The sequence below is a fragment of the Micromesistius poutassou genome (assembly GCF_964030765.1).
Source record: "Micromesistius poutassou genome assembly, chromosome: 19".
NCBI classification, from domain to species: domain Eukaryota; kingdom Metazoa; phylum Chordata; class Actinopteri; order Gadiformes; family Gadidae; genus Micromesistius; species Micromesistius poutassou.
Window position 1 is genome coordinate 2,170,646 of NC_140289.1, and position 15,494 is coordinate 2,186,139.

Sequence of the window (15,494 nt, forward strand, 5' to 3'; positions counted from 1 at the left end):
CCATCATGGTGTCATTAATATGTTATAGAACTTTGTCCTTTTAGATAAGGTGTATGTGGAGACTTATTGTTTTTATACACTGCCCTCTTGTGGTGGCAGAACGTATGAGTGGCTATCTAGTAGTAATACATCACTTCTTTCATAAAAAATGTCCTACTGTGTGGAGATGAATTGATGGAGAGTGAGAGTGAGAGAGGGGAGAGGTACATGGATAGATAGGTAGGGGTGTGTCTGTTTTGTGTGCGTGTGCGTGTGTGTGTGTGTGTGTGTGTGTGTGTGTGTGTGTGTGTGTGTGTGTGTGTGTTTGTGTTCTTCGCGCGCGCGCGTGTGTGTGTGTGTGTGTGTGTGTGTGTGTGTGTGTGTGTGTGTGTGTGTGTTTGTGTTCTTCGCGCGCGCGCGTGTGTGTGTGTGTGTGTGTGTGTGTGTGTGTGTGTGTGTGTGTGTGTGTGTGTGTGTGAGAGAGAGAGAGAGAGAGAGAGAGTGAGTGAGTGACATAAATAGGGGAAAGGCAATGGGGAGGGATGTGGTGAGTAAATTACTAATGTCTAAATGTACAATTGTCTTCCTAAACGAATAAAGACAATGAGAAAATGGCTTGTCTTGACGCGGTGGTGACCCACATCCTGACCAGAATAACACGCGCACGCACGCACGCGCACACACACACACACACACACACACACACACACACACACACACACACACACACACACACACACACACACACACACACACACACACACACACACAAACCGGGAAAAAAAAAACGCAAATACAAGTTGATTACGTCCGATCATATAATTTCCCAACGACATCTGGCCTTCATTCTGACACAGAAAGATAACTGGAAGGGAAACGATTCCTTGACGGGCAACACATGCCTAGAGAATTCTAGTTTATTTCATGAGTCAGTGCCCGGGTTCTCGCCGGGACCTCCTCAATTCCATGCATAACGGGGGGAATCCACGCCTAAATATATAACCGTAACTTATTTTTAAACCTAAATGTTCTACTTTGCGCCGAAAAAAAACAAAATTCTTTAATAGATCATGTTCCAAAATCGGTGCTTCCTCCCTAAATGCCATAGTATTTCGTACAATTTGAGAAAGTTGATAAGGACCACCCCTCCTGTGCATGGTACGACCCACTCCCTACCGCTAGCTGTTGTTGTACCCTATGCTACAGAACAGATTTGTAGCGCGGGCCCTCAATCGATTTCACTGCACACAGTTATACGTTACGAAAGATGCTTCTTTTACAAACCAAAACAATAAACCGAGGAGTTAGGAGCCAGAAAAGACACTGGCCCGTGCATTAAAACCGGACCGAGACTATTTTAAATAACTCACTTGTAGTTTTTCGAGTGCCTGCCATCTATTATTTCACTACTATTGCACATTAGACGCGTCTTTTTTATTTTTTCCGAGCAGTCGGCGCCAGTCTGATGAATTCACCGAAACAGGACGAGGATGATGTGCCCGTTAAAGACCCCATCAAATACGGAGAGCTGGTCATCTTGGGGTAAGCAAAAGAATCCACTCACATCCATACACAAATGTGTGGATAACTACCACAGTAATGTTAACGTAGCGTTACAATGAACCGGGAGGGGGTGACGTGTGAGCCAGGTCTAATCTATTGCTCCACAACGATCTCTTTAATGTTGTTTTTTGCATATAAACACACTTTTGGATTAAAGTGTTTTTTTTTCCCCCTCCGCAATATGGAGATATGCATCGCTTTTTTAGTGAAACGTGTCTCACGTTGGACGGCGTTGTAAATGTGAAAAGTAACTTTGCCCCCAGACGGAAGCCCGGGGCTGTGAGCGACCCAGTCCCTCAATAGATGCTGATTTGTGTGTTTTTTTTTAACCTCCATGGGTCTCCATCCGTTAATTTTGATATGGATGGAGTAAACGGGGATACTACGGATGTAGCCTCATTTTCTACGGTTGGAGTGGGTGTAAAATCAGTGCTCGATTGCTCGGACTGAAAATCCCCATGATGTCATACTATGCTGGATATGATCGCAGAAAGTAGGACAGGGGATGAAAGCGACGTCGTTCAAATGTTGTTCAGCCTGTGCTACATATTGCATTGTGTGTGTTTTATTTTAATTAACACCACGGTAAGGCGGAAAGGCTAAAGATAGCTAAGACCTCGTCAGCCACATTATACACACACGCACACACACTCTCTCTCTCTCTCTCTCGCTCTCTCTCTCTCTCTCTCTAGCACACACACACACATACTAGACAGGATGCGTGGATGGCAATCACCAGCATTTACTGCCTTTCCACCCAGTGAAGTCCAAACAGACGTAACATGATCACACACACACACACACACACACACACACACACACACACACACACACACACACACACACACAGGGAGGAAGAGAGAGGGAGAGCGCTTCCATATCCAGGCTCATACAGACCCCTTTTTTCCCCGGTCCAGCTTCCTGTGTAGGCCAAAGATAAGTGACCCAACGGCCTGTCTGTTCCTCTTTGGCCGCTCATTGAGAGAGGAGGCAGCAGCTCTCATCAGAATACTGATCAGATCACACACACACACACACACACACACACACACACACACACACACACACACACACACACACACACACATCACACACACATAGACAGAGACATAGACAGGCACACACAGAGATATAGACAGGCACACTCAGACACACATGCACACACACACACCCACAGACAGACACAGACACACACAGACTCTGAGTGTACACAACAGACCACTCTGTTTCTCTTACCACCCCCATATCTCTGCCGAGAGGGAGAAAGAAGGGCATTTAGCACATATCTAGAGATTAAGGCCAAGCAGATCAACTCTATGTAATTCTTGATGGCGATGCAGTGACACAACACTATTGTGGGGTTCGAATAGTATTAGGCTATAACCGAAATTATTTAGGGGAATCTTTTTATTTTTAGATTTTGTTCATCTCAAAACGCTCGCCATTTGAGATCAAACCGGTTCCACCCCCCTGTTCGGCTTGTACGTCATAGGTTAGCAATACGTAACCAGAAACGATACAGAAACACACTCGCGATCGGGCTCGGTCCAAACTCAATCTAATTCGTCCTCTTTCCAGGCCCAGACTAATGCATGAGCTACTCAATCGTAACTCTTTGATGTCGCGGCGTCAGTTGGATGTTCCCGGCTGTAGGCTGTATCGCTCATCGAGAGGCTGTGATTGGCTGTCCTAATGTAGATCGACATCCGTTCAGAATCCAACAGCTCATTTTTTTTTTCTTCCCCCCCCCCCCCCCCCCCCCCACTGCTGTCAGACACGCACTCCGTGTTACTCTGGCCTATATAGACCTCTCCCATCTGTCTGTCGGTCTAGCTGGTCACATTCCTCCCATGCGGTCGATGGCTGTCACACAGAATCACATGTGCCTGTTACAGTGGCTCCCTGCCACGGTTGATTAGCATAGCCCACCCCCCGGACGGCCACTTGTCCGCCGCCGTGTCAGTGCGGAGCACTCGGACTGTCCTGAGATGCACTTCCTCCCTATCCCTCTCCGGGACTCACCCTTCAATCCTGCTGTCTTTTTGTCCCCCTCCCATTCTTTCTGCTGTCTAATGGAATTCCAAACCCCTCTCTTCTCATCGCTCTTTCTCGGTGTCTCTGGCTCGCCTCCCGTGTTCTCTTGATACGGTCTGTATCGAATCCTGATACCCCCCTCCACCCCGTCACTCTCACGACCTGCTCTCTGTCTGTCCCTCTGTCTCTCGGTCCGTCTCCCCTTCGTATCCCCTCGGTGTCAGAAGCGTGTCGTCCTATGTTCTGTCCATTCACCTCGCCCGTACGCGTTATACGCCTCATACGCCTCACATCATCTCTCATCTCCTCACCTTCATTGGCCTTCTCTTTCTCCTCCCCACCACCCCCCCTTATCACCTGACTTACCTCCTCAGCTCTCGTTGAGTCACGGAGGGGTAAGTCTTCCGTGGTGACGACACGCCCCCCCCCTTCCCCCCCCCCTCTGCCATACGGCCCCGGTGCTAAAATAACAGCCATGTCGGGGGGCAGAAGGCCTGAATATTTCATAGTTTACTGTGGAGAGAGCGCACGTGCGTGAAGCCTAGGGCCACGGGTGGCGTGCATGGGACCTCAGCTGATGCTCTCGCTGCTCGCCCTCCCTGCCTGCCTCCTGGCGAATACAGGTTGTGTTGTTGTTGTTGCTGACGTTGGATGTGTCTACTTTGTTTCGACCATAGCAATGTCTTTCTGCTGCCTCTGGCTGCATATACGGCGGCATGAGGGTCTCTGGCGCGTCCGCAGGGCGGGGCCGGGCCGGGGGCGTTTATGTCGGCTATTTCTGAGTCGTTGAGCAGTGCCGTCGGCCGGTCCCCTTCCTCCCTCCTCCTCTCTCCTGGGCGCGTCATGGTTTTTCGTCATGTGACACGCGACCACCGTGTCGGCACAGTGGGTTCCGCCGACCCGCGGCTTGCCTCCGGGGCTCTGTTTCACGGGGGGGTCGAAGCTCAGGAAACAGCCAGGCTCCGGACTGCGCAGGCCGGGCTGTAGTGCTCAATCTCTCAATGTCATCTAGAAGGAGAGGAAGAGTCGAGGGTGAATGTGAGGGCGTTGCTGCAGCACGGGTACCACGGACGATGACTCGCAGGTCCAGGCCCATGAACACACAGGGTGTGTTAGGTTGAACGGTCCTGGGTTGCTCGTGTGGGTGGGGAAGGCTAATCCATTCAGGGTGTGTCTGCTCTCTGAATCAGGCCCATGGTTAACAGGACTCTAACAGGACGCCAGTATCAGGGTTAAGCAGACTACTGGGTGAACTATAAAGAGAGCCAAGGCTGCTTGTTATGGTTGATACCAGTTGTCCATGTCCATGTGTTTGCTGCTATGTGACTGGCGTTGAGATGTATTTACACACACACACACGCACACACATGATGCTAACGTATTTTGGCCGGGCCGAGAGAACATTCTAGGACTTGCCCATGCTGTGTCACGCCTTAAATATCCAGGAAATACTTTCCCTAATGTATAATTAATCCCCGTACTTGATACGACACGGTTTTCTAAATCAAGTGTAGCAACAACCACCTCCAACAGAAGACATGCTTGCTTTATGTGTCTGATTATGCAGCGCTACACTTCCTCTGTTTACGAACAACGCCTTACGCCTGCAGCCGGGCAGCGGTCTGCGGAAGAATAACTACCAGCAATCTGTCTATCTCCGTCACATTGTTTATGTTGCTGTTGATTATGTTTCAGAGCGATATAAGGCAATGTATTTTCCACTTAACGGTTGTTGATGTGGGTCTTGCATGCAGGTCACAGCGCTGACTGCATTATTGACCGAGGTTTAGCACACATCAATCTACCGTACGCCCCGGCGTTTGACCTGCTCCCCTTGCGTCTTATATCGGCTTCTTGTCCCGATTTCGGCTTTCCATTCTGAAATGAAACCTGTATCGACATGCGTTTTTAAACGTGCCAGCGTCCTCCCGGGTCAGTGTGCCGTTCCCACGCTGCATACCGTGTGTTGCGATACGAGACTCTCGACGGGCCCAGTGCCCAGTGACGGCGGCGATAAGATTGTCGAGATGTGTTCACACGCCTAAATTTACTCTTTCGCGTTTCGCCCCCCTGAAAGACTGCAGTGCAGTAAAGGAGAAGCAGTAAAGCAGAACAGTCCATGTTCCTGGAAGGTGTTAGACACCGGCCCAACGTACAGACGTGAACGGCTCGCGGCCTCGCCCTGCTGGCTCATCACATCCATGTTATTACGTTTCTCCAGCGTTGAGCGAGATACTGCTGATGTTTGTCGGTCAATATAATAAAGCGTCAGGCCCTGCCTCTCTCGTTTGCACTGTATGTAGTTTTTTTTTAAACTAATATGATCCCATGTTCTCCGGGCTTATTTGTATTACTTACTGGTGAGTCAGTTCTCATATTCACTCTTATTTCCTATATGTTTTTCGTGTGTGTGCGTGCGTCTCTGACTTCCAGCATCACCTTGTGATTACTGCACTGCTGTTGTCTGTGTGTTCTGTCCTCCATTTTATTGAGAAAGCTGATCTGATCTCGCTCGCTCACACACACACACACACACACACAGATGCATGCAGACACTCACACACACTTTAATGCCGCTGATACCGACCATCAAAATGGCCTGCGTTCCAGGCTGTACGTTAGAACGTCCAAACAGACGGTACATTAACAACCATTTTCAGAATGGTTCTAGATGTAAACGCAATGCGTCCAAACAGCTATGTTGGAAAACGCTGTCTTAAAGATGACCTTATATCCACTTCTCCTTGTTCGAGACTTAAAAGAAAAATTAAAATAGCAGTTTCGTCCATGGTCTCTCTTTGGGACTTTATATGAGCCCTTGTGATAACTGCAACAAGCTTTAACAACAAGCTTTAACAACAAGGCCATTTCTTTTGACCCTTGGCGTTCCTCACACTTGTCCCGCAGGGGCGGTCGTTCATCTAGAGACTTATGACCAGAATACTCATCCTTCCAGCACAATAGCTCATTGTGGCCAACACAGAGCTAATCGAATGGCTAAAATAGGCTTGTCATGGGTCCTGTCTTTATGACTCTGACTCTTGTCTCTCTCTGTCTCGTTCTCTCTCTCATTCTTTCTCGTCTCTTTCTCTCTTGCTGTCTGTCTTTTTCTCCCTCTGACTCTCACTCTTTCTCTCATACAGTCTCTCTCTCTCTATCTCTCTTTGACTCTTTCTCTTTGACTGCCGCTTTCTCTCTCTCTGTCTCTCTCTCTCTGTGTCTCTGTCTCTCTCTCTCTGTCTCTGACTGTATCTTTCTCTGTCTCTGTCTCTCTCTGACTGTCTTTTGTCTCTGACTGTCTCTTTCTCTCTCTCTCTCTCTCTCCGTCTTTACATCGTAGAGACCCTGCTGTGCATGAATAGCTTTGTGAGAGTCAGACTCCCTGTGGGGCCGGCCGTCGTTCGCGGGCTGTTCTTAAAGAACCAGGGCCCTCCATGTCTTTGACAAAGCATTTTTGCATCTTGCCTACTGGGCATCCCAGTCTGAATAGTTTATTTCCTCTCTCTCTCTCTTTCTCTCTCTCTAATAAGTGCCATGCGCTGTTGATTAGCCAAACGTTTTAAGAGAGCGTACAACCTTCCACGTGAACTTGAGAGCGGAACAATAAAGTTTCCATTCAGCCTGTTGTGAAAGGAAGGAATTTTCTGTGTTGTGGACGGCCGTGTGTGTTCTGCTGGAAGTTCCAGGGAGGTTTCAATCAGGTTGAAGATCCAAAAACGCCAACATATCAACTGTCATCGTAGGAGGACAGAGAGATAAATGGATTAAAACGAGGGTGGTAGCACAAGATTGAATACCACAGGATGTACTTAGTAGTCTTGTGAATAAGTGGTTCTCATAGCCTTACTTGTAGTTCGCTTTAGATCCATCGGCTTAAAGAGTAACTGTATATCGTAATTCAGAACAGTCTTTTTGCATTCATCGATTTTCAAATCAAAAGTTTGAGATGAACCGTCTCGTACTTTTTAAAGGGAGTGGGGATTTTATTTTGAAGGAGTTAATCTGGAACGAGTACGGACAATAGCCACCCAATAGAGTGTGTTTCAAGTGCCCACTGTGAGTGGATGGGCTCTAAGTAGCGGCGTCTCTGCGGGGCAGGTTCAACAGTTACATTAATCACAAGTGGTCTGTCGGGAGAGGGAGGCCACGAGCGCTAGAACATTCCACTTGAAACCGCTCAGCGTGTGTAAACACAAGTGTTAGCTGTGTGACTTCCACAATGAGTAATACTTATCATGCAGCCAGTGTTGATGGGCCTCCAATTTGCTTAAAGCCTCTTCGTTTACATTTACCATTAAGTTCTTTAGCGGATGCTTTTCTCCTAAGCAATATATATATATTTTTTTTGTGACTACCTTTTCATATTTTACCTACCCTAATTCATTTGCTCTTCCTCTCAATGTAACTCAGCTGGCGTGTGCTGTCTTTACTCTAGATTATCATTTGTCTATTATTGTCGTCGTGAAATCAAGATATCAATTCATCATGTGATGTGACCCAGTTCTATAGTCTAAATGATTTGCGTTGAGAAGGTGTGCCCTTAAGATGATTACAATATGAAGTTTAACTACAAAGTTAAGTTGGTCAATCCAAACTCATTTCCAATATACTTGTACGTAATGACCCTCAGTCCGATTTTATTCAAACTCATAAGCATATAATATATGCTTATGAGTTTGAATAAAATCGATGGATATCACGATATTATCGTGATGTCCATCGAGACGACCTATCCTACAAAGTTCCCCCGTGACTTTGGTGAAAGTACACATTGTCCCATATCGTCGCCGCGCCCCAATGTCTTTCCCGGCCGTATCTCTCCCATGTCGCAGTGTCTTCGCTGCTCACTGTCCGTCCTGTCCGTCTGTCTGTCTGTCTGTCTGTCCTGCCCCAGGTACAATGGCTCTCTCCCCACCGGGGACCGCGGCCGCAGGAAGAGCCACTTCGCTCTCTACCGCCGGGCCAAGGCCAACGGCGTCAAGCCCAGCACCGTGCACATCCTCACCACCCCGCAGGACAGCAAGGTGTGTGTGTGTGTGTGTGTGTGTGTGTGTGTGTGTGTGTGTGTGTGTGTGTGTGTGTGTGTGTGTGTGTGTGTGTGTGTGTGTGTGTGTGTGTGTGTGTGTGTGTGTGTGTGGGGGGGGTTGGGGGTGTGTGTGTGTGGGTGTAACAGTTGCTTCCTTCCTGTGGTTGTCCTCTGTTGTTCAGTTCAGGGCTGAAAAGGAAGGAAGGACGATGGTGCTGGATTCCTGTGTTATCCCTCTATCTGTCTGGCTGTTAATCTCTGTGTCTCTCTCTCTCTTACTGTCTGTCTGTCTGTGTCTTGTCGAGCTTGCATGAGGCCTTACTGTGTGCTTTTCAACCTGTACAAAAAAACTTCCCAAAACTGTTATTGAAAAAGAAAAAGTTAGAAAAAATAAGCGCATTCGTACTGAAAAGTAACGTTGGTGCGCGTGTCTTGCCGTTGCAGGCGGTCAACAGCAGAGGGCAGCACAGCATCTCCTTCACGCTGTCTCGCAACCAGACAGTGGTGGTGGAGTACTGCCATGACAACAATACAGACATGTTCCAGGTAAACGCTGAGTAACGCAGGATGCCGGCTGGGGAAGTCCAACAGGATGTTAGGGGGCGGAGTTAAATTAATGGGGGGGTGGGAGGGGGGGGGCATTACACTGACCCACTGTGTATCCGTGGAGAAGATGTGTACATGACGTTCAAATGAGCAGTTTTTTTCCCTGGGTTTTTGCCTGGTGAGGTAATGATGGTGATCATTTTGGTTTTACTTAATAATATAATACCCCCCCCCCACCCACCCACAGGGTTTGCTGCTGTTATCGGGACAATCTGTCTCACCACATTGTCACGCTAGCTTCAGTTAAAATGTATGCAAAAGAAAAACGACAGCGTTGCACAGACAAATATCCTGCAAGATGAATTGGCTAACTTTAATTTTTAATGTAGTCACTTCAGCTTAAAGAGAGTGAAGTCAATTGATAATGATTTTGATTTTGACAATGAATAAATCAACGTGCAAAGCCTTATTTTGACCCTATTTTAATATCCCAATTGAAATATTAATTAACACACTATGAATATGAAATCTCTTACGCTCAGTGCGTGTTACACTGGTATTTTTCTCAACGCGACACCATTTTAATATCACAATTTAAATATTAATTGACACAATATGAACACGAAACCTCTTGCACTCGTGTGCGTGCTACATTAGTACTTCTCTCGCCATCACACCCTTTAAACATCACTTCAAGTGACCGTCGTCATGGTGATCTGTCCTACTCTTTACGCGGGGGTTGCGTAACGACGATTGGTACCGTCTCTCTCCCCCTCCCCGGCAACAGATCGGGCGGTCCACGGAGAGCCCCATCGACTTCGTGGTGACGGACACGTCGGGCGGCGGCAAGGAGGGCGAGGACCCCTCGGTGGCCCCCAGCACCATCTCCCGCTTCGCCTGCCGGGTGGTGTGCGAGCGCAGCCCGCCCTACACCGCCCGCATCTACGCCGCCGGCTTCGACTCGTCCAAAAACATCTTCCTCGGGGTGGGTTGGTTGGAAGGGGGGGGGCGGGGGGGGGGGGGGGGGCGGGGACGCGGTGACGCACACACACACACACACACACACCGTGACGCCGCAACCTCCCGGAGAGTCTAGGAGGAGGAGGAGGAGGAGACGTTCAGAAGCGTCTAGAAGCCGTTAAAAAGGGGAAGTTGTCGCCGTGGAGACTTGTAGCGCTCTGTCGACCTCTGGTGACGCGCCGAGACGGACTTACTGTCAACACGAGATGGTTTATGCAAACCAGAGTTTCCCGTGACGCTAGCGTCCCCTCTGATAATCCGTGTGTGTGTGTGTGTGTGTGTGTGTGTGTGTGTGTGTGTGTGTGTGTGTGTGTGTGTGTGTGTGTGTGTGTGTGTGTGTGTGTGTGTGTGTGTGTGTGTGTGTGTGTGTGTGTGTGTGCATGCATTCGTGTGTGTGTGTGTGTGTTCATGCATTCATTCGTGTGTGTGTGTGTGTGCACTTGTCTGTGTCTGTGTGTGTGTGTGTGTGTTCATGCATTCATGTGTGTGTGTCCGCCTCACAGGAGAAGGCCACCAAGTGGAAGAACCCCGACGGCCACATGGACGGGCTGACCACCAACGGGGTGCTGGTCATGCACCCCGACGGCTTCCCCGAGGACTCGCGCCAGGGCCTGTGGAGGGAGATCTCCGTGTGCGGCGACGTGTACGCCCTGAGGGAGACCCGCTCGGGACCCACCCGGGGCACCCTGGTCAGCACCCTGTCGTGTGTGTGTGTGTGTGTGTGTGTGTGTGTGTGTGTGTGTGTATGTGTGTGTTGGGGGGGAGTTGGAGTGTGTGTGTGTGTGTGTGTGTGTGTGTGTGTGTGTGTGTGTGTGTGTGTGTGTGTGTGTGTGTGTGTGTGTGTGTGTGTGTGTGTGTGTGTGTGTGTGTGTGTGTGTGTTGGGGGAAATTGGATGGTGTGTGTGTGTGTTGGGGGGAGTTGGATGGGCGGTGTGTGTGTGTTGGGGGGGGAGTTGGATGGGCGGTGTGTGTAGGTGGGCGTTCGGTGGATCGGTGTGTACGTCTGTGGGTCGTTGTGTGTGTGGTTGGTTTTTGTGTAGGGATTCCTGAAATGCACCCGTAACGGTGAGGGGGATACAGCATACTTTAACGTACTCGTGCTGGTTCAGACTCTGCTTTTCACTGTTCCAGAGCTGTTGGGATACACTAATCTAATCAGCAATTTTATAATGTTGTATACATTGGGAACATTTTGAAACAAGAACCTTGTTTAGGAAAGGGTACACATCATGGCCACATCGCCGTAATCCACACCGTCAATATCTGTTGAATATCAAATATCATTCTATAAACACTTTCAAACTCTATTACCTCAATGGGGATGTGTGATTTTCAGTTCCCTGGCAGAGGTTCAGTGTTGTAAAACGATTCCACTGCAGGGGAACTCCACGGTGGGTTTCTACACATGGGGCGAAACCAACCTATCGCAGTCTCAACAACCGTACGCAACAGCCAAGGCTTTGTTTAAGTCTCTTTAATGATACGTCCTGCTTCAAAACCTGAAACGAAATACAACACGAGCCACGTAATATCAGATGTATTTAGAGGATGCGTCTGTCGTGGTGCGGCTGAGTGGGTTTGTGTGTGTGTCATGGTGACTGGGTTTGTGTGTCACGGTGTGGTTGTGGTCGATGGCTTTGTGTGTGTCTTGGTGGGGGTGGGTGTGTGTGCATTTGGATTTTATTTTGGATTTGGATTGTATTTTTTGTGTGTGTGTGTGTGTGTGTGTGTGTGTGTGTGTGTGTGTGTGTGTGTGTGTGTGTGTGTGTGTGTGTGTGTGTGTGTGTGTGTGTGTGTGTGTGTGTGTGTGTGTGCGGGCGTGTGTACTCTATACTGTCTGCACTCCCAAACCCATCACCAATGCGACTCTCCCACCCCGACATCGCCCCCTGCAGGCGGAGGGTGAGAGCAGCGCCCTGCGGGACGGCTCCCTGGTGGACCTGTGCGGCGCCACGCTGCTGTGGCGGACGGGGGAGGGGCTCCTGAGGGCCCCCACCCTGAGGCACCTGGAGGCCCTGCGGCAGGAGCTGAACGCGGCGAGGCCGCAGTGCCCCGTGGGCCTGAGCACCCTGGCCTTCCCCAGCCTGCCTCGGAGCCACAGGTACACACACACACACACACACACACACACACACATGATGGAGACAGAGTAAGGGGCCCCACTGCCCACACACACACACACACACACACACATGAGACCACATGATGGAGACAGAGTAAGGGGCCCCACTGCCCACACACACACACATGATGGAGACAGAGTAGGGGGCCCCACTGCCCACACACACACACACATGAGACCACATGATGGAGACAGAGTAAGGGGCCCCACTGCCCACACACACACACACACACACATGAGACCACATGATGGAGACAGAGTAAGTCACAGTAATGAGTCTGCATGATAGAGGGAGAGCAGGTTCGCAGTACTCATTTGAGTCATTTAGCCGGAAGACACTCATTTTGTCCAAAGAGATTTACACGACAGGGTATACGGTGGGCTATTTTTGCTTGTAAAATAGTAAAACTATTGAAATACACCGGGTTTAGAGAATGAATGTATTCTGAGGAGTGGCATGATATGTAGGACATTTTTTTTAAATGGAAAGGAGAACTTTCCCTTTGCCGTTTGGTGAGTCAGAGTTAACTGCTTAAACGGCTAATGGTACAATTTTGCATGATTTGGTTGATTTCAAGCTGGCTCAAGTCTTCATTTTGAAGTCAAACCCCCTCTCCCTACTCCCTCCAAACCCCCCGCCCACCCTGGTAACCTAGACCCCTGTAGTCCTAAAGTCAGCACGACAACGTGTGTTCAGATCCCATTTCAACCACAAACATGTTGCATACTGCACCTTTAAAAAATCTATATATATATACCCAATACCAAAAAAACCATCCCCTGCCTCTTTAAACCGCCCCCGCCCCCCCCGGCCACAGACACGCAGTGACCCAATCGCCCGCTGTCGCTTCCAGCCTGGAGGAGCGCCAGCCCTGGGTCTACCTCACCTGCGGCCACGTGCACGGGCGCCACGACTGGGGCCAGCGCTCGGAGGGCCAGGAGGCGCCGCGCGACGGCGACGGCGGTGGCGGCGGCGGCGGCGGCGGCGACGGCTCCTCGCTGGCGCGGCGCGAGTGCCCGCTGTGCCGCAGCGTGGGGCCCTACGTGCCCCTGTGGCTGGGCTGCGAGCCGGCGGTGTACGTGGACGCCGGCGCGCCCACGCACGGCCTGGTGCCGTGCGGCCACGTGTGCTCGGAGCGGACCGCCAAGTACTGGGCCGAGACGCCGCTGCCGCACGGCACGCACGCCTTCCGACCCGTCTGCCCCTTCTGCTCCTCGGCACTGGGCACGCCCGGCTGGACGCGCCTCATCTTCCAGGGCCCCATCGACTGAGTGTGGGGGGGGGGGAGGGGGCGCCCGCCGCCACGGTGTCCAGAGAGAGAGAGAGGGAGGCGGGGCCGAGGGGGGGTGGGGACCGTCCACGCCTATCCCACCCACCCGCCCGCCCGCCAACCCCCACCCAGCCACCACCCACCATCACCACCACCACCCACTAAAGAATGACGCCCCGAACTGCAGTCAGAGTTCGGAAAACCTTGGGTCGAAAACCGATGTGTCGGTTAGACAGTTGTTAAACGTAGAATAAGTGTTTTTTGTTTTTTTTCCGGTTTGTTTCGTTAAGTGTTCATTTGGTGACGATTGGTATCAGTAGTAGATTTACATTGATGTGAGCGGTTTTTTTTTAAGTCAAATTATAATTGGACGTTTTAAAATATTTTTTTAATTAAAGTCTATTGGTTGTTAGTTCAACTTAACGATTTTGCTAAAAAAAAAAAACGGCCGGCTCAACGTTTCGTCTCTGAACGCAGCTCGGAGCTGAAGCTTCTCAAAGCCTTCCTCACCGTTTGCTGATCTGTATAGAACCAGGATGGGTGACTTCAGGACAGACTCGCACACAAACACGGTCCAGTCAACCCAGAACCAGAGAGCTATAAACGAGTAGGGGCGACGTCCCGATCTATGCAGATTTCCAAACACACCACACACGAAGGCCGGGCTTTTTATGAAAACTCCTCGGCGGGGGAAAAAAAAAATCCACCTCATCACTCTACAAAGCAATAACAGCACTTCCATGCAATACTAGATAAGCTAAACGTGAAGCCGCACTTTTTCAACAAGGTGCGGGTTTCATCGATCACTTTAGAAATAGCGAGAAAAAAAAGAAGAGAAAAGTCTCGGGCCAAAGGGCTCAACCAGAGGTGTGTTCGATATCGAAGTTAGTTTTTTTTGTTTTTTTTAGTATTCAGGCTTAAGAACGTAAGAACGTAAAAGAAATTGAAAAAATATTAGAAGTGAATCTATATATATATTTTTTACAATCTGAAAGTGTGAATGCTGATTTCAGACGCGTTTTTGCAGCTGCTTGAAACATGCAAGGAGGAGAATGCGGGCGCGGTCCAGGCCTTTGATACGTCAGCTGCGATGTGACGTGACGAGCACGCATGCGGTTTGTGGCTGCCACGGCAACTCGGACACACCTCTGGTTGGTTGGTCACCGAGTCGAAACAAAAAACAGGGTCGATGTTATTGTGTTGACGGACGAACGGTCGAGACCACATATAACCTCAAAAAGAAAATACTTCTTGTGTTTGAAAGAAAAACAACTATTTTGTTAGGAAGGGGGGAGGGGTTTTATTATAGATGTGGGAGGAGGGGGTTATTTTAGATGTTCAGTGTTGAAAAAACAAAACAAATATAACTATTTTTCTAACTGGCCAACTGTTTTGAGTTAACTGTTTTCTCTCAGTGTGCGCAAGTGTGTGTTTCAGAGTATAACTGTGTGGTAGGTATATCTGGTGAGAGCTTCTGAGAGCAGGAAAAAAAACAAAAAACGTTATTGCCAACACTGTGTCAAGAAAACACACACACACACACACACACACACACACACACACACACACACACACACACACACACACACACACACACACCACAGACACACACCAACCACAGACCGTAAATGCATTGCCCTGACAATGAATGTAGCCAAATACACAAGGCTATGTCTAGCCTTCCCAGGTGCTCATAACGAATTGTCTATATTGTGATACTATTTTTGTAATTGAATTTACGGTGTAGCTTGATTGTGGTTAGCATCAGAAGGTCACTCAGTGTGTGCGTGTGTGTGAATAGTTGGCTCCATTATATAAAAAAACCCGAAAAGGAACAAAAAAATTTAAAAAAAAGATGTTGTGATATAATGAAAGTCACGAAATAATGTCTCGCTTGCATGTGAACGAACGTACACTCTGCTTCATATAGGCC

The 15,494-nt window shown here is 49.3% G+C and overlaps 1 protein-coding gene across 2 annotated transcripts; it reads left to right on the forward strand.

Annotated features, from left to right (window-relative positions):
• Positions 1-1,207: 1,207 nt before the first annotated feature.
• Positions 1,208-13,562, forward strand: LOC311363820 (E3 ubiquitin-protein ligase pellino homolog 2; the record flags this gene model as incomplete). Of its 2 annotated transcripts, none has more annotated exons than XM_084483797.1 (7): positions 1,208-1,521; positions 8,471-8,600; positions 9,047-9,148; positions 9,936-10,133; positions 10,672-10,857; positions 12,064-12,269; positions 13,109-13,562. In XM_084483797.1, the coding sequence occupies exons 1-7, from the start codon at positions 1,445-1,447 to the stop codon at positions 13,560-13,562; spliced, it is 1,353 nt and encodes a 450-aa protein (XP_084339923.1). In that variant the 5' UTR covers positions 1,208-1,444. The 2 variants fall into 2 exon arrangements, with proteins under 2 accessions (XP_084339923.1, XP_084339924.1); XM_084483798.1 differs by having other exon boundaries at positions 13,145-13,562.
• Positions 13,563-15,494: the final 1,932 nt, after the last annotated feature.